Source organism: Chamaea fasciata, unplaced genomic scaffold (assembly GCF_029207755.1).
Source record: "Chamaea fasciata isolate MVZ Bird 193981 ecotype frontalis unplaced genomic scaffold, bChaFas1.0.hap1 SCAF_2, whole genome shotgun sequence".
In the NCBI taxonomy this organism is placed as follows: Eukaryota; Metazoa; Chordata; class Aves; order Passeriformes; family Sylviidae; genus Chamaea; species Chamaea fasciata.
Window position 1 is genome coordinate 54,567,539 of NW_027094087.1, and position 24,543 is coordinate 54,592,081.

Below are 24,543 nucleotides of genomic sequence, written 5' to 3' on the forward strand. Positions count from 1 at the left end.
GGTAGATCATTTAGAGAATGTTACTTCAGCAGATGTAGAGATGCAACTATGTAGCTCTATGCTGGAATTTAGCAGGGGCACAGGAGCAGCACAGCATCAGTTGACTTGAAATTATCTTTTTTTCTTGTAAGGATAGTGTCTGGCTTTCTTAGGTGTTCACAGGACCATCTGCCAAATGGGGAATGGGTGCTACTTGATAGGTCGACTTGTCTTGGAGGCAGTGAAAGTCAAATACAAATCTATCAATGGAATTTGATTTGATTGTGTTGTTTTAGAATTTTTTCCCCTTCTGCCAGCAAAGGGTCTCTGGGTTTATTTATTTCATTATCTCCTCCCCCTCCACATTCTTTATCCTCTGAAGAGTTAAGTGGTCCTACTTCTGAGGCTCATCTGCCTTGCATATAAATATTCTTACTTACAGCTGAGAATTCTTTCTCAAGCTGTTAAAATTATACTCTTTAAATGTTCATTGAACTTCTCGCCTTTAGAACTTAATCTCTTCTTTCGGTGCCTGTTCTAAACTTTATTCTCTGATGTGTGCTTGACTCTTGCCCTGCCTTTAAGCCTTCTTATTTTATGAATCCTTTTTTCTCTTTTCCTCATCTGCTATTTGCATTCTGATTATATACAATTGTATTAGAGCATGTAGCCTGTGGGGTCTCTGCTTGTTTAGGAAGGTATTTGTTCGACAGCCTAAAGGGGAAATGCTTTTTGTACTATGAAAAAACCCCAGCCAAAATGCCATGTAAAATACACCTGCTTCTTCAGGCTTCTTTTAAAATAAAGTTGTTTACTCTAATGCAGCACTTTTCCCTTTATAGAAAGAGTCTTCACGAGGAAGACATAGAGAAAAGGAGGATATCAAAATTACAAAGGAGCGAACACCAGAAAGCGAAGAGGAAAATGGGGATTGGGAAACAAATAGAGAAGGTACGTATAAGGTATTGATCTGACAGTCCCCTGACACCTCAAAGAACTGAGGTTTCTGGGCTGTGTGTCAAGTGGAGTGCTTCAAGATCTGGTTTCTAGGCAGAACACTTTCATGCAGTAGCCATTAATTTATTTTTTTTAAAATTTTTTTTTTGAGGAGAACGAACAAGTTACGTGAATTGGACTGCTACAGTGGTTAAACCAACTAGCTTTAAAAACACAGGCTTTTCTTTCTTTTTTTTTTCCTCCTTGGCTACTCAGGCAGCAAGGAATTTAGGTATAGTCTACTCCATGGTGAGTCTTTCACATTAAGGTCAGTAGATGAATCCAAGTTTCATCTAAAGTAATTTTAGAACTTGTCAGTTGGAGAAGAAAGTATAACTCCTTTTAATTCAAAAGTCAGATGGTTTTGTTGCATAATTTGTAATGGTGTAAACTGTCATTAGCAAGGTCTCCATTAGAATGAGTAAAGCAACTGTTTAAGGTGGACATTGGTGAAATATTTATGTTCTAAAAACACTTGAAGAGTGCTAATTGTCTTGCATTACCTTCTGTAGTCACTTTTGTTTGAGTTGGCGGGTGGGAGTTTTTGGGTTTTGAGGTTTTAGGTGGTTTCATTGTTGCTATGGGCAGTTTTCTTCTCTCCTGAGTTTCACTTTTGCTAGACTCCTAGTTCACCTGATAGTGATGTTACAGGAGCTTCTACTGGACTGTGGTGTTTCTGTAATCTTGTAAGTGTCTGTGTCTCAGAAGTAGTTACAACGTTGCAAGAAAAAAATGGCAATTCTGATCCCATCTGAGGGAATTCAGATATGATGAACGTACTTGCAGTGAAGTTCACTGCAAGCTGTAGGATGGAGCGCCTTGGAAATGTCAGTAACTAGGGAGCTTTTCAATACTGTTTGCTAAAAGTGTTGCAGGTCCTGTTTTGCTGTGTCTTAAGCACAATACATTATTGTGGAATGGAAAAGTAGCCATTATATATATTCACTCCTTTGTAGATTTTTTTTTTACATGCTTTAAGAAAATTGATCTGTGACATGTATACATAAAAATAAAACCTGACTCAAAAAAAGTTTGGAACATAGAAACAACAGGGTCTATATAAACATATGGTATGAATGTCTGAAGTCATAGACACTGAGACTTTCATCTTGAGAATTCAGCTTTTTTTTCAAAATTAGTGTCAATTATCAGTGTATGGATGAAGGAGAATTACTATCTGTTAATTTCTACTGAGTGCTGTATAAGTAGATGGATAGACTGGGAAGAAACCTACACTTAGGAACTGCCCCTTTCTCTGAACTGTTCCCATGCATTCATGACACATGAAGGCAATTTGTAGACTGAATTTAGTTATTGCAAAACCTTTTATATAGTTCCTGTATGTAGGAATGGAGTGAAAGCTAATGACTTTTTAATGAAGTCATCTTTTCTCTGACAGATATTTTCCTGAGATGCTTTTTTAGTATTAGACTTAAATAGCCATAAACAAAATTAATATAAACAGAGTGCATAAATTCAATTTTCAGTAAGATTTCAGTTGCCAGGTTGGAAGCTTAAGATATTAACTGTCCATGACTTAGTGAAAAAGTAAGAGAAATAGCACTTTTTCTAATGTGAAAACCAAACAGTGATAATGTTGTAAAACCAGATGTAAACTCTTGAAGTGTATGTTTATTCAATGAAAAGGGTTCACACAGAACCCCTGTCTTATTTTAAAATCAATGTTTACATGTAATTGTGTATCAGTTGATTTGTAAGACACTGTATTAAATAAATCCCTGTAGTATCGTGTATCACTACATGAATCTAATTCATGTGAGTTCCCCAGTTAAGCAGTGCTCTACATACTATTACTCCTTGTGAAGACACACAGTTTTAATTTTTTTGTTGTTATTTAAATATAAATAAGTGGTTTACTGTGTTTCCCTTGCTACCTCAGATGAATGTCCATGAAAAGTTAAGGTGTTCTTTTTAATGAAGTTCAGGAGTTAAACTTGAGATTGTATGGAACTAACTGGGATTACATCAGGTTTGCACATATAATTGGAGAAGAAGTTTGGCATTCATTCCTTGATCCATTCATGCACTGCTTAAAAGTCATGGAAATATTTATGGTTGGCATCTAGTATGCTAAATGTTACTGTTATGTTTTTCGTAAGAAGTTGTCTACTAATCTATTTACTTTTCTTCAAATAAAGATTCTGATAATGGAGATGTTAATTATGATTATGATCATGAGCTGTCTTTGGAAATGAAGCGCCAGAAGATTCAGAGAGAACTCATGAAATTGGAACAGGAAAACATGGAGAAACGAGAGGAAATAGTAATTAAAAAAGAGGTTTGTATTATGTAAATGTGAAATAAGACGAGTCATCAGCCATTTCATAGCCTTCTAATAGTTTCCCAGAAGGCTTAGTTTTTTGGGCTACAAATGCACTGTTGTGTTACGTATTAGTTAATAACTGGCACCTATATAATTAGTGTGTGACTTGAGTAGTAGAAATGAGTGTCTGATCAGTCATCCAGCACAGTAACCAAGACTTCTCCTCTAAATGAGAAGGATTTTATGCATTTTAGTGAAAACTTAAACTAGTAAGATCTGTAACAGAGAAGATGCGTAGAAGAAAAGACAAGGCATTTTCCAATCTCGTTTTCCAGCTTGCCTTGTAGTAACAGAGTGGAGTGGCAGAGACAAAGCTGTAGGTGTTAGAAAATGTAAAATTTTGGGGAAGATTAAAAAAAAAATCCTCTAAGGATGTCTTTTCTTTTTCAGACAAATGTGAGTGTTAGTTGTGAGCATACTGATTTAAATTTTAAGTTAGTTTTTGTAACATATTGCAGAATGTATCACCTTCTCTACCTCTACGCTTTATCTGTTGTCTTCCTTTTATGTGTTCCTCCTTTATGGTGTTCTTTGCAACAGTGTGATGAGGTTAAAGTAGAGATGTACATGGTTCTCATACTCTCTCACTTGCTGAATTTACATATTTGACACACATATTGGCATACAGTTACACTTTTGAGCATCAATGTCTTATTGGTTAATTATATTCTCTCCCTCAAGATTTCTCCAGAGGTGGTTAGATCTAAATTATCACCATCGCCCTCACCACGGAAGTCTAGCAAATCTCCAAAACGAAGATCCAGTCCCAAATCATCATCTTCAGCTAGTAAGAAAGACAGGAAAGCATCTACTGTCTCTTCACCACTTTTGGAGCAGCAGAGGTCAGTATGTAGATGCATCTCGCAAGAGAGTGAGAGCAGAGAACCACACTTACGTTAATTACTGAAGTTTTCATAAGTAATATTTTCCATTTTCCTTCCTTTCAGTGCCCTTGATTATATAAATTTAGGAGAAGATCTCTAAATTGTGCATTGTGAATCATCTTATGCAGAAAATTTTTATATGGATGTAGTTGTCAGTTGATTATTTTTTTGTGGTTTACAAGCAGATCTTTTCTCTTTGAATTTCCAGAATCTTTGTGAGGTGATGTGAAAATATAAACCATTGAAAAGTGGAAAACACTTTTATTTGAATTGCTGCGGCCTGTGAAGCAGCCTCTCTAAACTGAAGTGTTTAAAATTTGACCAACTGCGCATTCTGTTGGTATTGCATATTACTGTTCAAGATACAATGTGTGACTTTCAAGGCAGAGAATTTCTCAGAATTCAGAGGATAAGAAGTGAGGGATGTGGGGGGTGCTGGGAAGAATTTAAGGATAAAATATGTAAATAGCATGGAATTTTAACTGGGTGCGGTGCCACCGGTCTCCAAAACCTGCTTCCAAAGTTCTTGCTGGCCACAACTTTCAGCTTTTAGATAGGAAATGAATTACTGCAGCAGTGTTACCAGACACGTCTGTGTTTGCTAAAATCCCCTATTTAATCAATTTGTTAAAATCCCCTTTAAAATAGGGGCAGAATGATGTTTCTGCTACAGGAATGTACTATAATGTGCTGGTATGATACTGACATATGCAGTGATACCTAGTTGATAGGATTTATCTTTGTGGTAAATTATGTGGAAAATACGTATTATTTCATATTGTGAGTTGCATATTCAACAGTGTTTAGATGCTTCATCCTGTCAGATAGTTAACATTAAATTGAAAACATGAGTAATTAAAATAATTTTATGTATATGGTTGGGGTATTGCATTGCAGAAATGGGAGTCTAAACAGACAAGGTGCTGTATGGTTTTTGTCTTCTGATGTACGCAGTTCATGTAAGGGCATTTCATCTTTGAAAACTGGTTCTGTCTGAACAAGAGCAATTCCTATTTTTGTTCACTTCCTTCAGAAAAAAAGGCTATAAATTGAAGAGCTCAACATACATTTTTACCATCTCTATTCACCTTTCTGTCAAGTTCTGCTATTGAATACTGCTTGCTAAGGGAGTTGGTGAATCCTGTCCTAAAAGCTTCCAGGCCTTCTATGTTGTAACTTTCCTGTCAACTTCTGAGAAACTGTTGTTTGGAATAGTTGTCAGATCTTCATTTTTATACCCCCCCCCCTGCCCTGTTAATTTCTCTCTAGGAGTTCTAAAAGTAACCAGAGTAAAAAGAAAGGTCCTCGTACCCCTAGCCCTCCTCCTCCAGTACAAGAGGAAACTTCCCTAGGGAAAAAACACAAAGAAAAACATAAAGCAAAAGAACGTTCAGAAGAAAAGGCAAGGGAGGTGAAAGAGAGAGGGCGTGACTTTGAAAGGCACAAGGAGAAAAAAGAGAAGCAGAGGTAGGTTATGTTGCATTATTGACTTTTAACTGTGATGATGTAACCTTGCTTTTGAAGTTATTTTTATAGAACACTGAATAGTAAGGGTGGTATTACCTACTTTGCCAACAACCTTTTCAGTACACGATGAAGTATTTTCAGTGTGTTATATAGATGGGTTGATAGACTATAACTGACAGATTGGTAGGTTTTAATTACATAACTTAGTACGTTTGTAAAATGCCCCTTTGAAAGATTCATTACTATTCAAGAATTTGGATCTTCACCTGTGGAACAGATTGTTTGCCAGACTCTCTATGGAAGTTTATTGAAGTAATTCACTGCTCTGATTGCATGTTTTTCTGAAATCTTAGAGAACTAATACCTTTATAAGTTGTGCAGTGTGCATTTAAACTTTCCCTAATCTTTAGTAGCTTGAAGTATTTTTGAAGTAGTCAAAGACTACTGATATTTTAGAATTGCTTCACTTTTGCATATGTACATATCTATATATTTAAAAAAATGGTGGACTGCTATGACTATTCCATTAATTCCTGGAGCATACATATCTGCTTAAGCTGGAAGATACATGATCTGCATTTTTATGTCCTATATTTTCTTGATGAAAGTAGGGTACATGTTCTTAAGTCTTACTTTGTAAGTGGCATAGCAGACTAAGGATTGGAAGAGATCATGTATTTTTAATTGATTAAATGAGTTCCACCATACTTACTTGAAAGTATTTTATTTTCCTCATGATTGCGCATTCCATTGCTGGAAGCAAGTTGCAAGCAGTAGAAAAGAACATTCTAGGTAGCGCTGAAAGGATTAAGACAGTACTTGTCTTATCGTTGTACTATAACCAGGTATTGCTGTGGTGACTACAGCCTTATATTTCACTGCTGGATTTTTGTCTTTTTTTTTTTTCCCCTACATAATAAAAATGAAGTTGTAATGTCAAATCTCTGTGAGGTACAGTCAGTGAAATAGTTGAAAGTTTCGACGGATTACTTTCATTCACTTGCTACTGGGATAAGCTTTTAAAAATGTGTCTGAGCTTGAAGCTTAAATAAAATTCTGATATTATGGAAGTTTTGTAATAAGGTAGCAAAATATTTCTCCATTGGTAAGAATTCTGTTTCACCACAACATGAAGTGTTAGGTGAAATTACAAGAAGGTTTTTTTGGTTTTACCATGTTCTAGTTTTTACAGTCCGGTGTAGCAAGAAATATAGTGCATATCTTGCATTCTTGAGTTTTGCTAGTTTAAGGTAATTTCATGTGTGAAATCATAGGTGGAACAAATGATAGTATAACGTATCTTGATATGGTAATCACATGTTCTGTCTTGGAGGTGTTTGTAGTTTCTTAGAAATGTGCTAGTGCCATCTTAGCCCTGTTAAACTAGCTGCTGTTTATGTTTCCCAGGGATCCGTCTGAAAGCTCCCGTAGACAGAAACGTTCTCCTAGTCCTGCAGATCACTCTGGCAGTAATTCTTCCCCTTCCAGAGAGTACTCACCACCTGCTGCAAGGCGAAGGCAAACCTCCCGAGCTCCAGCCAAGTCAACCACTCACAAACATAACTTCTCACCCTCTCGCAGGTAGGAGGTCAATTCTGTGGATTTTATTTCCTTTCATAGTTCTGGTTTGGAAACTTCCTCTCTTGGTTTGACTACTTGTTTGTGTCTCTGTTGTGAATATGTTTGTGCCTCAAACACTTGAGCTCTTCTTTTCTTGCCTAGTTATTACATTAAGGGTATGTGTCACGTCAAGAACACAAGTCACAGTGAAAGTTTCCATTTATCAGTTCCTCTCCAGTGTTTCTCCTTCAGGTAGAACTTCAGAAGTCTGGTATGAGGTATAGTCAGTCTGTGAGCCTTTCGGAACTTTCTTGCTCCCTAACCTTCCTCTTTTTAAAAAGTGGAACGTGGAAAAAAATCTTTTACCTTTGAGATGGGAAACAAGCAGAGTTTCTCCGTTCTAGAATGGGTAAAGTGATACACAGGTCGTGGTTCTGCACATCTTTGTTGAGAAGCAGACATAATTGGCTAAACAATGCTGTACGAAGCTTGTTGCAGGAAGGTTTGGGGAAGGTATCATATCTGTTAGTTCTTGGGGTTTTGAAAAAAATGTTCTATCGCCATTAAAAATGGAGTTGGCTCCTTATTTTGGCCTGAAAGAGTGTAAGCTCAGGTTTAGAATAGCAGTGCTAAATACCACTGTAGTCCCATGTTTGTATAATGGCAAGCAAGGCATTCTTATTTTCTGCACCTCTGTTGAAGGGTGGAGGATGCTCCAGATGTCATACATATTTCTGCATGCTGATAAAACAGGCAAAATAAAACCCATCAATTCAGCAATCCAAAGAGTTGTAAACAAACTGTTTGGCTTCTGTGGTGACTCAGTTCAGCTGGAACAACATTAGATTATTTTGTGGGGGGTGCCACTGATGGACATTTTTGCTATATTGGATTTCTCATACGGAAGAGAGTTCCTCCTGGAGCAGTAGTATGGAGTCTGCAAAATATCTTTTTTCCCTGTCTTTTAACTTCCTGCAGTGTCCTGGTTTCAGCTGAGATAGAGTTAATTTTTTTCCTGGTAGCTACTGCAGTGCTGTATTTTGGATTTAGCATGAGAATAATGTTGATAGCACACAGCTGTTTTAGTTGTTGCTAAGTAGTTTTTACAACAGTTTCCCACACCCTGCCAGTGAGCAGGTGCACAAAATGCTGGGAGGGACCATGGCCAGGACAGCTGACCTGAACTGGCCAAAAAGATATTCCATACCATAGAACATCATGTTCAGTGTATAAACTGGGGGAGTTGGCCAGGAGCTGCCAACTGCTGCTCAGGGATGGGATGGGCATCTGTTGAGGTGAGCAAATGATGTTGTCCATCACTGTTTCTCTTGGTTTTCATCTTCTCTCTCTTACCTCCCTTTTTATTGCAATTATTGTTGCCATCATGATTATATTTTACTTTATTTCAGTTCTTTAACTGTTCTTATCTCAACCCACAGGCTCTACCTTTTTCTCATTCTCCTCCCCATCCTGCTGGGGCTGTGCAGGGAAGTGAACGAGCAGCTGTGTGGTACTTAGTTGCTGGCTGGGGTTAAACATGACATTGAATATTTTGCTCGTCATTACCTACTTGTATCAGATATTGTGCAAGGGAATGTTAAGCAGGGAAGATAAACGGGCCTTCTGCTAGAAGCAGGGTAGGGTATTGGTAATACTTTGTCTTCATACCATTGAAAGCCTTCCATGCAAGCCAATTCTGGTAACCTTGTGTATCAAAATAAAGAAAATTTCACAGGGAAAAATAAAAGTAGTCTTAGTTTAAAGACAGTAAGTCATGAAAGTCTTGGATTCTATTAGTCATATCTAGCCCTGACAGAATTTTACATTGACTGCTTTGGAAATTTTACTACTAATTCCAGGTCATCTGTTTCATTTGTGTATGAATTGTCATCTTAGAGGCATGCAGGCTACTTGTTTCCTCAGGAACAGTGAGATTTTTGAAGATATGTTCTCCAAGTGTGGCTTTTTAACTCCCACTCTTCTTGTCATCTCTGGAGTTTTGTGAAGTAGAAGGAAGTTGGGAATTAAGGACAGTATATATTATATGAGAAAAGATACTTTCAAGTTCCTTTGATGCTGATAAGGGTAAAAATAGCCCACTACTGAGCCTAAAGACTCAAAGTGTGTTTTTGTCCATGTTAGTCATATTATGAGGAAATTTTTTACTGTTGTGTAAATTATCTTTAGTTGGTGACAGAATTTCAAAGATCAGAAATATTTTGTATACATTTTCTTATTCTGTGTTTCCATGTTTGTGTAAACAGTCATATTTGCTAACATTTTAAGTAGGTATATGTATGTTCTTTCTGGTTCTAAGAATTGTTTAAAGATCAATCCTTACAATAAAAGGTGTTAAAAATTAATAAGAAGGAGACGCTGTTGCTTTGTAGAAGAATTGTATACTGTTGTAAACAAAAAGCTTTAGTTACACCTTGTAAAATTATCTGTAATTTTATTATCAACTCTAAAAACGATTTTATATTGAAGAAAACAATGGTTTTCATTTGGGGTTGGGAAAGAAGATAATGATTTTTTTTCTGATTCCTCCTTCCCTTCCCCTACGTCCTGGTAGCTGTGTAATACGATTTTGATTGGACAAATTTTTCCTGGGCATTAAATAAATAATAATCATTTAAAGATAAGCGTATTTTGAAAACATGTACTTGGTACCCTGGAGGGAAGTCAAGTTTGGTGTTTTATAGAAACAGCACATATTTTCAGCAGTCAGAGGATAGAGAATACAAAAACTATTTTAATTGCTTTTCTGCATGGTATGTTAAGAACGTTTCGAGTCAAATTATTACACATGTAGCTGTTTTAACTCTTCCTTGCAGGTCTGCTTCTCCATCAGGTCAGCATCATTCTCCCATATCCTCCAGACATCACTCCTCATCCTCACAGTCAGGCTCCTCTGTTCAAAGACATTCTCCTTCCCCACACCGCAAACGAACTCCTTCTCCATCCTATCAAAGGACAGCTTCCCCGCCTGCGAGGCGGTCATCTTCCCCCTATCCCCCACACTCTTCCTCTCCACCTCAGAGGAAGCGAAGTCCTTCGCGACACCGATCTCCTGGAAGAGACAAGGGAAGACATGATCGGGATCGGACTTCACAGTCTCATGACAGGCGTCACGAAAGGCGGGACGGTACGAGTGAAAACAGCACTTCAGAATTGTTTTTATTTGCTTGTGAATTGCATTTTGGAACTTGATTTTCAAATTGTGGCATTGTGTGCACCCATCCCAGTGGCAAGGCGGTGAAGAAAATACTGTCTGTGTTTACTCTGCCTGTGCTGGTGGTGCTGTTTGCAGGTACTGTCTATTAGAGTACCCCTGGCAGAACTGCTTATGTAGGCTCAACTGACTGTAAACGCACTTCTAGGTATCTATGTAGGTGTTCCTTGTGTAATGCAATGGTGGTGTCAGCAGGAAAGTGGTTTTCACAGCAGGGTACATCTAAGTAACTATTACTCTTTTCTTTGATGTGCCCAAATCCAGTCTCCGCTGATTGCTGTCTATTGTCTTTGTAATTGACATTAAGTGAGGTGTGTGCAAAGAAACAGTCATTCCCTCTGTTTGGGCAATATGGGATGAGTAAACATGCTGTTTGCCTCTAGAGACAGATTACGAAGAGTACATATGTCAGCTCTATTTTAGACTGGCTGTAAACTTAGCTTCTTGTCGCAGTAGTATTATAAATATGTAATAGAAAAACCCCAAGACAAATCAGACCACCAAACTCAAATCAACAGATTTTAACAGGGCATTGAGGTCTTACAAGTGGTCTAAATATACCACAAATGTTTTGGAAGTGTCTGTGTGTGTGTAGAATATGAGAGGAATCTGTGATTGGAGGAGTAATGACCCTACCTTAAAATTACTGAAGTGTGCTTACTCTTTAGTGTGTTTGACATTTATTTTCATTATACTTACTCTGTTCTAAATGGGTAAATAACTGTAGAGATTCATATTCAGAATAAGGTCTTTAAAACTTACTAGATGTACAGATAGATAACCTGGCATGACCTTATCCTACTTAAGTATTAATTTTGATTTGCTAAGTGTATTTTGAGAATGTTATTTTAGTATTATTTGTGTGCTAAATGTTTGCTTGCTCTAATTAAGCCAGGTATATAATATTCTTTTGAATGTTTTACAGAAACCAGAGGCAAGAGAGAAAAAGAAAGAGACACAAGAGATGATCGTGATTATGACCAAGAACAGAGTACCTCCAGGGACCACAGGGATGACAGGGAGTCTCGTGATGGAAGAGATCGGAGGGACACGAGAGACACCAGAGATCGGCGGGAGCCACGGGAATCCAGAGATACTCGAGACTCCAGAGACACCCGGGATTATGGCAGGGATACCAAAGACAGTCGTGACCAGAGAGACTCGCGCTCCACACGGGACTCCCATGACTACAGAGACAGAGAGAGTCGTGATGCCCATAAGAAGGATGACCAGTATCAAGACGACTTGCGCAGCTATGGGAGATCCCATGGCAGAGAGGAGAGCTCTCGGACTGAAACAAGGAATGACTCCAGAAGTGACTCCAGAAATGAGAGCAGAAGTGATAGAACTGGCAGAAGTCGAGGCAGAGGTCCAGAATTATCGGACAAAGGTATTGCATAATTTAAAAAATTCATGTGTCCCTATCATTGAAGGTTGAATATTTGCATTCATACCACCTTGTTAGATATTTGATATGCAAGTACTGCCAAATAGTTCACACTTTTAAAGCTCTGTTCAGTTCGTCATTAAATTAAAACTGTTGTTGAAATTTGTGTTCTGTATTCATTAAAGTGGCATAACATTGGTATTCTGCTATCCCATTTTAAAACAAAGCCTTACCCTTACATCACTCTGTTTAATGTTTCTGCCACTCTAGGTTTTCCCATTGGCTGTAAACACAATAAGAGGCTGATGTGTAGTGGAAAATTCATAGGGGGTAGTGCATCTCAAAGCACTGGGCAGCAAGTTTCTCATGGTCTTTCGAAAACAGCTGCATGTCGTAGGTGCCTGAAAACTATCTTTCACACACATCCACCTCTCCCCCTCTCACCACTCTGCCCATCTGATTTCCAAAAAGTGTGACTTTAATCTTTAAAATGGTTTCTGAAGTCTGATGCATTAATAATGATAATTATAATAATAATAAATAACTTCTAATAATCTGTAATTTATTTGGCTCTTTCAGGCTTGTTGCGACATTTTCATTAGGGAAATTACATACAGTTTTTACAGGGAGAATGATCTCTGCTTTCTCTGCCTATTCTTGCTGCACTGTCTATTAGCTTACAGCCTACTCAGAACAATTGGGAACTGGCTTTTGGACTGATATTTCTAGTCAGAAGACCTCGTACTATGACCAGGGAATGAGGATTTAGAAAGTCTTGATTTTGCAGTTTGCAAATAAGAACTTTTCAGTTAAAACATACGAAATTTGAGTTACTGCTTAAGTAGAGTTTGATGCTACAATCTTAAGTCCATGAACAGCTAATTCAAATTTATTAGATGTTAATACATAGCTGTTATAAATTATCAGTGGATTTCCTTACGTGTGGAAGCTCATGTTTTGTGTTGCTACATCTCCATTAGGGAGTCGGGGCACTAGAGGATCCCAGGTTGACGGTCACAGCAGTAGTGGGAACTACCACGACACCTGGGAGTCGAGGAGTAGCTACGCTGATCGGGATCGCTATGACAGTCGGGATCAAGCGAGAGATTCCTCCTTTGAAAGAAGACATGGTGAACGGGATAGGCGTGACAACAGAGACAGAGGTATTTTAATGTCTGGTTTTACTCATACATCTGTAGTCAAATGTACATGTATGAATGTGTGTTTCCCTCCTTTTGCTATCTTGTTCTGCTTCCACCGATTCATAAATAGCTCATCTGACACCACACACTGACACTACTCCTATCCTTGATAGAAGATGACTTATCTTTTAAGATCATTCATTGGCAATGTATCCACAAATGCTGTCACCTTTCTCCAGCCCTGTGGCTTGATATTGGTATCTTCTGTGTTTATTCATCTAACTAGTCTTTAAACAAACTAAGCTTCAAGGGATTTCATTGTACAACTTCACTGTAAAATGTTTTTGCCTCCTCTTCCACTTCATGTTACATAAACATGTTAAGCTTAGAGTCATGGTTGCATTTCATTACTGGTTCTGTTTTCTGTATAGAAACATTATGCTTTTGTACTGTAAATTGCTTGAGTGTGTTTTGGGGAAGGCCTAAACTAGACTGACAGTTATGGACTACTTGCTACTAAAGTAAGTGACCATTGAAATTCATGTCTAATTCAAAAATTTATTTTCTGGGGAGTTTAATGGTGATGAGTGCTTTGCTGTTCTCAGTAGTAATTAGCTAATAGCCATAAGATACCAGTGGTCATGACAACAGCATGCACAACTTACAGTAGTCTTTGACATGCAAGATGTCAGACTTCTGTACCAGAAAGTGTACTGTGTTGGCTTGAAGGAACTTAGTACCAGCTAACATTCTGGGATATATTTGTGTTGCTCACCAATTAAGAGAACAGGAGGAGTTAGGGAAATGAAAATAGCTTGAAAATTAAAAGAGGAGCTGTGAAGACTAAACATAAAATTACAGTTGGTTATTTTCTGTCTTGAGTTTTGGTTTACAGGTGACAGCTACATTCTAGCTGCTGTGTAATTTCAGTTTATCAAAGAGATATTTTGTATGCCACTTTGAAAGATACTTTATAGCCTATTGAAACAGATCTCTTGTTGCTTGTTCTTGTGAGAGGCTCTGCTTCAGATTCTCTCTCATCTTCAAGGCAGAATTTCAACAGACCGAAACTCCAGGCTTCCTTTTTCATGTCAGCTGAAAAATCCTGAAGACTTGAGTGTGTCCTGGGGGTTGGCTTTTGCACTCTAGCTTTCATCTCTTTCACCTCCTCAGCCCAAATAAATCCTACATACATATAATATAATTTTGTGCCCTTCATATCCTAGCAAGTTCTTAATTTATTAGGAAAAACAACAAACATCCACCCCCCAAAAAATCAAAACAAAGCCCCAAACCAACAGAAGAAACCTTGGAAATAAAAGCATGTAATGACAACAAAATAAATTTCTAGTAGGGAAGTTGCTTTGAATGGGTTGTGTTTCCCTCTGGGGGAAAAATATAGAGCATGCATTCAAAATTTATTGTCTTCTCCTTAAAAATTTAGATCACTTTTTGTAATAGTAAATCCTCAGAGTTATAATTCAAGACAGTTTCCCTAATTAGACTACAGTTTTAATATGTGTCATTCTGTGAAAAATTGAAATAGATTTTGGTTCTGTGATATGCAAGGAGTGTGATTTTAAAATGCAAGCTTGCAAATTCGAGCTGTCTTTTTTTCAACTAAGGCAAATATGGGAGTTTTCCAAACAACCACTGGAACAGTACTTCAAAAAATGAAGTCACATAAGAAGTGCTGACTATCTGCATTTAATTGTCTAATACACTTGCAGTATTTGATTCGCATAAGACTTTCATAGGGGTGTTTTGTCACCAAAACTGACATAACAAATAGGAGTTACAGAACTTCTTTATAAAATCTAATACTTGGTATGCACACTAAATCATATTACAGTATTGTAGGCCCCATTAAAAGAATGTGAAACCTGTTCACAGAACTGATTGCGTGGATTGATGGTTTCCCTTTTTAAAAAGGCAGAAATGTCACTCAACTTTGCTTTCAATTTTACATGGTAACAGGGGAACACTAAATCATTGTTAATTCACTCAGAGATGAAAATTGATTAAACTGATGGAAATTCACGTTTTATTGATTTAGTCCAAACTCTGCCTGCTCACGCCTAGTGGACATTGCCTCAATTTACAGCAAAGTGCACTCAGCCTCTGAGTAATGGAGCGAGAAATACCAACCTCTGTTCATGCCAGTTTTTTTCCTCTTTTGTATAGTTTTTTTTATATATATGTTGTAGGAGAATAGTTTTATTGATTTGTTGTGGCTCAAATACTACTAACATGAGCATAGAAATTGCTATGAAGTAGTCAAAACTTAAAGAAATACTCAAAAAATATCCAAAATACAATGAAGAATATGTAGATGAGTCTGCGTAGAGTAAATATAATTGGATAAATCAGATTTCACTCTTCCTCTGGATCAGTGATTTTCTACATGTTTAGTTTTCCTTCTGTCTCTATTCCACTGTTTGAACAACGAACTCAGATACTAAACTTTAAGACTCTGCAGTAGACACAAGTGAAAACTTCTGGCTGCTCTGCTTCCCCTATCTCATCCTTGCCTCTCCCTATCTTGTAGATTTGGTTGTCTGTTTCTGTGCAGGGATCTCTTCTGTGATGAGACAGGCCAGGCTTTCTAATTTTGCAGAAATTTTTACTCTGTGTTGTAAATCGCTTGAGTCCTTGTAAAGAACTTGACTCCTAATAGATTTAGGAAGTAAAATCTTTGTATGGAAGTCTTAACATTTCCTATGCATGCCATTCCCAGCTTTTTAAGATCTTATACCAGATTTGGAATCATTGGGTAATACAATTGTAATAGCTACATTGTCTTTTGAAGCCATTCAGAAAAATCTGTTGGAAAATAAAAAAAAATTTTTGGCAACTTTTGGTTAAATAAGCAAAGCCCACTTCCTAAATGTCGAAAAATTCTTTCAAAATTCATTCTGCTTTATGTCTTCCTTCCTCCTCAAAGGAGGAAGAATTCAAGTTTCTGCAGGGAGTTGCTTTTCGTTTAATGCAAACAAAGATCTAGACCGTGAAGACAAAGGCTCTTTGTTTTACTAGTGTAGTGGAAGCAGTGTTTATCTGTTTAGCATTTGGTAATCAAACCTCCTTCTGTTTGCAGATCAGAGAGCAAGCTCACCGGTACGACACCAAGGACGGAGTGATGATCTCGAGCGGGATGAGAGGAGAGAGGAGCGAAGGGTGGATCGGTCTGATGACAGGAGAGATGAAAGGGCCCGGGAGAGAGAGCGGGAAAGGGAGAGGGACCGGGAGAGAGAAAGAGAAAGAGACCGGGAAAGAGAGAGGGAGAAAGAAAGAGAGTTGGAACGAGATCGTGCTCGGGAACGGGAGAGGGACAGAGAGCGGGACAAAGACAGAGACCGTGAGCGGGACCGAGACAGAGACCATGACAGGGAAAGGGAACGAGAGAGGGAGAGGGAGAAGGAGCGGGAGCGAGAGCGAGAGCGGGAGGAACGAGAAAGGGAGCGAGAACGAGAGAGAGATCGGGAGCGTGAGCGCGAAAGGGAGAGAGGTCGAGACAGAGACAAAGAAAGAGACCGCCAGAGAGACTGGGATGACAAAGAAAAAGGAAGGGAAGACCGCAGGGATAAGAGAGAAGATATTCGAGAAGAAAGAGGCTCAAGAGATGTCCACGAGGAAAGAAAATCCAAGTGAGTAGATCTAAATGTTACTTTAGTCAAAGAAAAAAAAAGGCAGTCTTTAACTGTTGAATTTGGTAAGTTAGTAGACAGGGGAGTATTTTAAGGAAGAAGACATCCTGTTTATGCATAGTCTTGGTCTGAAGCTGTCCCCCCTGCATCTGTGTGGCACATGCTGGTAGCCCCCAAATTTGTACTGGTGAAGTTATTCCAGTGTTTTATTAGTGCTGAGTCATGGAACTACATATGAGTTAAGAGTTGAATCGGACAATGTAATTTTCCCTATTATGCATGCTTGAATTGTCTTGCCTTTAATAATACAGTCATTAATGGAAACATGGTAAAAAAACTGTGGTACATTATGAAGTCTGAAATTCAAATAGCAGCTATCTAGGTCAGGGTTTGTGACTTTGTTAATTAAATTTCTTTGGAACATGCATTACCCTTTGCACTACCAAATTTCCAACACCAGAAGACTACCAGTGAAGGTGTGAAAAATACCTCCAGTATATGTGTTGTGCTTCCTTTAAGTGCATAGCTGTTACTTGGAACGGCAACTTAGAAAACTACAGAACTTCATGACATCTTTAAATGTCTTCTATATGAGGTGCTTAGACTTCAGGGATTGTACTGATGATAAACTCAAAGCATCCTGAAGAAATTTGATGGTGCATGTTCCTTTTGCAGGAAGCGTCACAGAAACGAAAGCAGTCCAAGTCCCCGTCAGTCACCCAAACGTCGCCGTGATCATTCCCCTGATAGTGATGCTTACAACAGTGGAGATGATAAAAGTAAGTGGGAGTGGGCTGTCTCTGCAGCTGGACCCAGGTTATCTTCTGTCTGTGGAGAATAACTTGCAATTTTAAATAGAAAAAACATGAGGAAAGTTTTTTAAGTGTTCCCCGTATTTTTATGAGGACTGCCATTTTTCATCTTTATTTGTCCTTATCTTCATATTGTCACTATGTATTATGTCTGCCAGGTGATAGTGACATCCATGGCCCCTGTTTAAGATGTACGTTTACCAAATTGGAAATTGTCTTTTGCTGCTGCAGCGGTAGAAAAACCTAAGAAATCTAACTGAAGTAATGGGTTATGTGTTTTAATGGACACTTCTTTTGGCACGCAGAAGACAGCAAATGCTCACGCGTTCTCCTTCCTACACAATAAAGGCACATTCTTTTTCACATTTTGCAGATGAAAAGCACAGACTCCTGAGCCAGGTTGTGCGGCCGCAGGAATCCCGGTCACTGAGCCCCTCTCACGTTGTGGAGGAGCGGCAGAGCCGCTGGAAAGAGGAAGAGCGAAAATCGGACAGAAAGGAAAGTTCCCGGCGCTATGAAGAGCCAGAGTTTAAAGAGAGGGTTTCTTCAACAGATAAGCAAAGAGATCAACCAGATGCTTCAGAAGGTTCCCGGTCCAGGGTTCAGGAAAATCTTGGACACCGTCCTTCTGAAGAAAGAGATGCTTCTGATAGAATGCATGATGACAGCAAGAAGAAATCTAAGATACAGAAAAAGGCCACGAAGAAGAAGAAAGATGATGAAAGTGGGGTGGAAAGGTATGCTAATGAACCAGCACCTGAGGAAAGCCAGGTCTTTTCCCCTAAAAAAGGTCAAAAAAGGAAAAACGTGGAGAAAAAGCGGAAGAGGTCCAAGGGTGATTCTGAAGTTTCTGACGAAGAAATTGTTCCACATCATAAAAAGAAAAAAGGTCCGAGAACCCCTCCTGTAAATAAAGAAGAATTGGTTGAAGCACCACCTGAGAAAGCAGTGGCAGAAGTCCCCACAAAAAGAGAAGATACAACATTTAGTGACTGGTCAGATGAGGATGTTCCTGAACGTGGTGACATTGTTGTTCCAGAAAGAACCACTGAGGATTCCCATAGAAAAAGTCACAGGATGAGGGGAGAAAAGGTGGAAGCCCCTCATGTTACTATAGAGGATGGGCCACACCGTAAGCCTGTGGACCAGAAGCGCAGCAGCAGCCTCGGCAGCAATCGGAGCCATGCCTCCAGCAGGCTTAGATCACCCTCCAATGAGTCAGCGCATCGCAGTGGAGACGATCAGACTGGACGGAAGAGGATCCTGCACAGTAGCTCTAGGGACAGGGATAGGGACAGGGAGAGGGAGAAGAAAAGCTTAGAAATCACTGAAAGGAAGTCCCGAATTGATCAGTTGAAACGAGGAGAACCCAGTCGCAGCACATCTTCAGGTAATAAGATGTATTTTAGTGAGACCAACCTGTCATTCCATGTACAAGTCCCAAATTGTTCTTCATGGCTCTAATTAGTGTGACAGGAGAGGGACATGTTGTCTGCCTTTCACTGTAAAACTAGAATAAATTAAGATTCCTGCAAGTGTTAACGTATTTGAAAAGCTGATTCTCAGTGGGCAGGATTACCATTTTGTTTACACCAAGACATTCAGTTGGATTTTGGTTCATGCTGTCTGGGGAATAAAGTAATTTGTAGGACAGAAAAACCTCATAGAGAAAATACTTGTGCTAACAGAACATTGAAGTTGTTTTATAGTCTAAATAATGTTCTTACATTCATTATTAGTGTTAATTTTGGTACGGAAATTGCTGAAGTAATGCAAAATCAGGTAAATCTTCTATGGTTCCTGTTAGGCGTACTTCTAATAGGCACATGGAAATCATCTTCGTTGCAAATCAAAATAGTCACATTTTTTATGTTTGTAGTTGCTGTGAAAAAAACAGATAAAATACTTTAAAACGGCATCAATACAAAAATATCAATACTAAAAGCATTTTGGCTCTCCGTTCTCCTCATGATTACATGCTTGAAATTATTTTTCTGAATTCATCTGTCAACTAAGGCATTCCTAGCTTTTAGACGACACGTTATAAGAATTTTGAATTTTGAGGTGATTCTCTTTTCTTTTTCCCCCCAAGCCTAAATTTCTGAGTTGAGTGTGTATATGATTATATGATTATTCAGTTCATTTCTCTCATAGTAGAAAGTAGCCACTAAATTTCTTTTTCGGAAGTCGGAAAAGTTACCTCATGTTTTTAAGTAAGGTTAAATCTTCTAAGGCAATCTGAAAGCATGATTAATTTGAAGATGATGCTTTTGAGAAGTGTATTTTCATACCCGAATCTTTAAAATGCTTTGGTCTAGTAAAATGGTATTACATTTATGTGTCATAGTCGTGCTTATATATATGATCTTTTATCCAGATCGTCAAGATTCAAGAAGCCACAGTTCCAGAAGAAGTTCCCCCGAGTCAGATCGTCAGGTTCATTCCAGATCCGGGTCCTTTGATAGCAGGGAGAGGCTTCAGGAGCGAGATCGACATGAACATGACCGGGAACGAGAGAGAGACCGGAGAGAGGGGAGACAGAGAGACTGGGACCGAGATGTGGACAAGGACTGGCCGAGGAGCCGGGAGCGAGAGAGACTCAGGGAGCGAGAGAGGGAGAGGGAGAAAAGACGGGAGCTGGAGCGAGAGAGAGACCGACAGCTCCCTGATACTGCTGAAAGAGAGAGAGAGAGAACTCTTGACATCTCCTCTCAAAAGGAATCAACAAAGCACAGTGAAACAAAATTGGACAGAGATCACGAAAAGGAGTTTGATGGTATTTGCCGGGACTCAGCAGCTTCAGAGAAGGAAAAAACAGACAAAGATTTAGGACCTTTACAAGGCTTTGAAGATGGAAATGAGGCCGAAAAAGTAGAGAGTTTAGAAGGTGAGCTATTCTGGCAAAGAACCTGGATTAACAAATATTTTATTCTTTCCCTTTTGGCATAGTGCTGAACTGAGCTGTATTGCAATAATTTTCTACTGAAAGGCTTATTAGCTTCAGCTTCTCTGCTGTGGAAGAAGATAATGAGAAAAATCTGATGAGCATCTTCCTTATTGTTAATTGTGTTAGTGCTGTTTCTTAATTTCTGGAGAAGTCTTGAGGCAAAGAAGCATACATTAGCTGAGATAATTTCACCAAAATGTAATGTTTCTGAATAGGCAGTTTACTAAAAGATAACACCAACATTTGATTGCCTTGTTATATCATGGTAAGATCTATTTCTTATTTTGGGAGTGACAGGTAATGAGTGGGAAAAAAGAGTGTGGACTTGGAATTGTTTCTTGCTTTTTTTTTCAGCCAGAGCCCAATTATCATAGAACTGTTTGTCTGATTAGTAGGTGAAACATATGTATGGCTTGGCACAGTAGTCCAAAAATAGCTTTCCTGAGGTAATCTTATAGATCATTCCTGATCTAACCTTATCTGAAGTGATCTCAGTAATATCAGCTGAAAATGCAACTTCATTTTGCTGGCCCTAATGGTACTGAGGGAAGCATGCTTAGAACTGATAAAGTCAGTGAGGGGTAAACACTAACAAACTCCTAACAGTTTGTTCACGTGGATTAGAAGCTTGAGCTTTGCAAGAATAGGGAGTTGGCTTTTATATGAACGACATAAAAGGAACAAGAGTCTAAATCCAGAGTAACTGGTGTATGTTACGGTTATGCTCATTGTGTATGCCATTCTTAGTAAGAATTGCCTTTAGTGTTCATTGTTAATTTGGGCAGTTTAATCAAATACTGTCTCAAGAGGGTGGTGAGGAATATTTAGTACTTAGGTCTCCTACCTGATTACTCTTAAAGTGGTCTTTAGAGTTGAGAGATCCTGTTGAGAAAGTTTCATTTAAGGAGATTATCTGTGGAGTGGAAGCACTCGACAGACAAAGATAGTATTTGAAGTGAGCCTCTAAAAGTCTACTTTTGCTGCAATAGACAGAATTAACTATTTTTAAGCTGGAGGAAAAGCATGGTGCAATAAATCTGAGAGTACCATGTGGTGGCTTGAGAAAAGAGATAATGAAAGGCCATTCTTGGGTACATGACCTGTTTCCAAGAGGGCACCTTTAACCATATAGGCTGTGCATGGTAAATATGTTCTTTGGTCTAGCCTTTCAGCGTATGTGTATTCTTTTGTCTGTTTTTAAGAGGCTGTGTTCTAAATTCTCTGCAGGTTTTCATCTGTAGGGAGTTGGGTATATTTAGGATTTCTTATTTTTTTTAGGAAAATCTATTTTGGAAAATATTAGATGTTTTTAATGCAGAATTAATATAAAAGTACACTTCCACATAGGAGTGGTAAAAGATAGTCTAGAAATTATCAAACTTTTACTTGAAATCCAAATATAAAGTATTTTTAAAATAAAATTTTTAATAAAGTATTGTTTAATAAAATTATGTGTTGAGAACTATGAATTGTATTATTTTCAATTTCTTAATACAGTAAATTTTTAATGGGTCCAGGCATGTAGTACTGGTGAACTGGTGTATCTGGTACGTCAATGTGGATGCAGCAGGTGGATCTTACAGGCAGTGAATATATAAAGTAGTAAGACACAAAACAAAATCTAGTGTAGATCGCCTTATTCTCCTTTCTAAAAAGGAAAAAAGTCGAAGTACAATTTCTGAATGTGATGATGTTAGAGGGAGGTATCTGGTATTTACTTGGGGAAATTACTGTTGTATATTGTCTTAGCGGAGTATGTCAGAATATTATTAAATTATCTTAATGTTTTGAACCTAATGTGTTTGCTTTATGAGTCGGCTTAAATAATGCCTAAGATGCTATATGCTTCCTCCAAAGCATTGCCAGATGGTCTGAGTAGTTTGTTTATGCTTTACTGGCTTGTCTTTTACTTGCTTTTTCCATGATGATATTTAGGTTAATTGAGGTGACTACTTTTTCTGCCCCCACAAAAGCAAGCTGAAAAAAAAAAACCCCAAAGAATAGGGGGGAAACTTAAAATGGAAGCAGTTTCCATCTGGCTAAGGGAGCTGGAAGGTATCAGGATGGTCATCCACAGAAGAAGATGCCTGTAAATTCTGTCCAGTTTGTGTGGCACAACTCATTGCTAGTACCCATGGTGGAGAACTGTAATAAAATAAAGGCTGAGTTTAGAGCAATGGAATTTTTAAATGCTTGAGTCAGATCTTTCAGTCTTGGAGGTGAGAGGATGTCCCTTTTGTGAACTGCAAAATTCAGTGTTTGAGTGTCTTGTGTTCATGGATCCTGAGGAATACGTTTCCACATACAGCGCATGTATTTGCCTATGCAGATAGTATGTGGATGGAAAGGAGGTTAGCAACTAAAAGAAGTTTGGCATGGTTTTCTAAAAGCCCTTCTTGTGACTGCTACAAACAGTCTAAATTTCTGTACATAATTGTTTCATTCAGGATACCTGTTACCTTTTTGTATTTTGGAGTTTTGTTACTTATTTTAGGACCTTTGGACTGAATCCTGATTTTAGATTAATGTGCTAAAGCATCTGAAAGACTTTGTGGCACTAACTTAGATTTTTATAAACTATTTATTATCATAAACTACATGTCAGAGATCAGATAATCAAGATGTATGTTGTGAAAATGGCTTTCTCTGAGAAGTTTGACTAATACTGCAACAAAAAATTGACCAGTATGTGTAAAATTCAAACTGCCACATTGTGTATGGGAGGAATAACTTGGCTGTTTCTGTCGGTTGATACCAGTTTTTATGTTGAATATACTTGTTCCTAAAAGCTAACAGTTTAGTTTGCTAAACCTTTTTGTTTTCAGGCAGTGTACAGCATGTTTAGAAAAAAAATATGATTGCTTTAAAGCTACAGTATGTTTCTGTCTCTGTAGGAGGAGAGGATGAAACAAAGACTAATGATGTGCAGTCCCTGGGGTCTGGTGCTGGAGAATATGAGCCCATCAGCGATGATGAACTGGATGAAATTCTGGCAGGTGATGCTGAAAAGCGTGAGGATCAACAGGAGGATGAGAAGATGCCTGGTAAAAGTATATCAACCCTCCTTTGTGATTATTTGAGTATACAGATTAGATCAGTGTGCATAGAATGCTACTGTGATGTTGACAATATTTCTGAATTGGGAGTGCAGTCTGTGAGCAGATTCTGTCTGTGCTTGAGTGCTTTCCAAGTGCTTTGGGGAGAATGGAATTGTCTAATTGTCCTAAGTTCAGCTGGGTAACCTGGGCTGTGTGAACTAGCTCTCTGAGTATTTAATTTGAATCCGTCTTAGCATGTTCAGTTGTACTGTGACATTTTTGAATGCATAAGTAATATGTCCAAACCTGCTGGCTAAGCAGGAGCTGAGCAACATTTCACAAAGGGATTGCAATAAATATAAAGCAGAATATTAGGCATGGGTTGTTTTTTTTTAATCCATATAGGGGGGTTTTTGCCATTTCTTTTTGCATTTCTTCTGTTTTCCACCCATCCAAGTGAGTTTTGACATTCTTACCTGAAGGGTCCAAGAGGACTGCAGAACGATGTTAATCTCATATATATATATATTGCTTTCAGGAGACTACCATGCGCTCAGCATGTGAAATTAACCAGCTGTGGTAAGGGGTGGTGGTGTGATAACTCATTCTCTGTCAATGTTTTTGCAGATCCAGTGGATGTTATAGATGTGGACTGGTCCAGTCTTATGCCAAAGCAGCCAAAAGAACCACGTGAGCCTGGGGCTGCGCTCTTAAAATTCACACCAGGTGCTGTTATGTTGAGAGTTGGTATTTCCAAGCGATTGGCAGGACCAGAGCTCTTCACCAAAATAAAAGAGACATGCCAGAGAGTGTTAGAAAAACCTAAAGGTAACTTCTGTCTTTTGTGTGTAGTGAAAAAGTCCTTATGAAATGTGCATTAGTTCATTATTTTAGGTTTCAAAGACCACAGAAAGTGTATAATGAGTATCGTGTGAATATTACAGAAATGTGGTACAGCAGCATGTTAGTCAGATTAGTGTTTTGATTTCAGCAATGGTGAGGAGGTCTAAACTAATAAACAGAACAAAGTTGCCGTTATCTTAGTGGAATATTCTTTTTGTGAGACCTTTCATGCTTTCCTAGCCTAAAGTGCATGAGCAGTTTCTTA

At 38.4% G+C, this 24,543-nt stretch overlaps 1 protein-coding gene across 3 annotated transcripts in view; it reads left to right on the forward strand.

The window, feature by feature from the left end:
- ZC3H13 (zinc finger CCCH-type containing 13) overlaps positions 1-24,543 on the forward strand; it is a 46,252-nt gene that overhangs the window by 17,718 nt on the left and 3,991 nt on the right. For 2 of the 3 annotated variants that reach the window (XM_066176187.1, XM_066176189.1), the window contains 14 exons: positions 822-930; positions 3,135-3,274; positions 4,001-4,161; positions 5,473-5,670; positions 7,078-7,251; positions 10,065-10,375; positions 11,388-11,852; positions 12,830-13,012; positions 16,089-16,638; positions 17,314-17,417; positions 17,824-18,840; positions 19,828-20,337; positions 23,292-23,447; positions 24,063-24,263. In XM_066176187.1, the coding sequence (XP_066032284.1) occupies positions 822-930; positions 3,135-3,274; positions 4,001-4,161; positions 5,473-5,670; positions 7,078-7,251; positions 10,065-10,375; positions 11,388-11,852; positions 12,830-13,012; positions 16,089-16,638; positions 17,314-17,417; positions 17,824-18,840; positions 19,828-20,337; positions 23,292-23,447; positions 24,063-24,263 (4,279 nt within the window). The remainder of the gene's footprint in view (positions 1-821; positions 931-3,134; positions 3,275-4,000; positions 4,162-5,472; positions 5,671-7,077; positions 7,252-10,064; positions 10,376-11,387; positions 11,853-12,829; positions 13,013-16,088; positions 16,639-17,313; positions 17,418-17,823; positions 18,841-19,827; positions 20,338-23,291; positions 23,448-24,062; positions 24,264-24,543) is intronic. The other variant, XM_066176188.1, reaches the window with a different exon arrangement.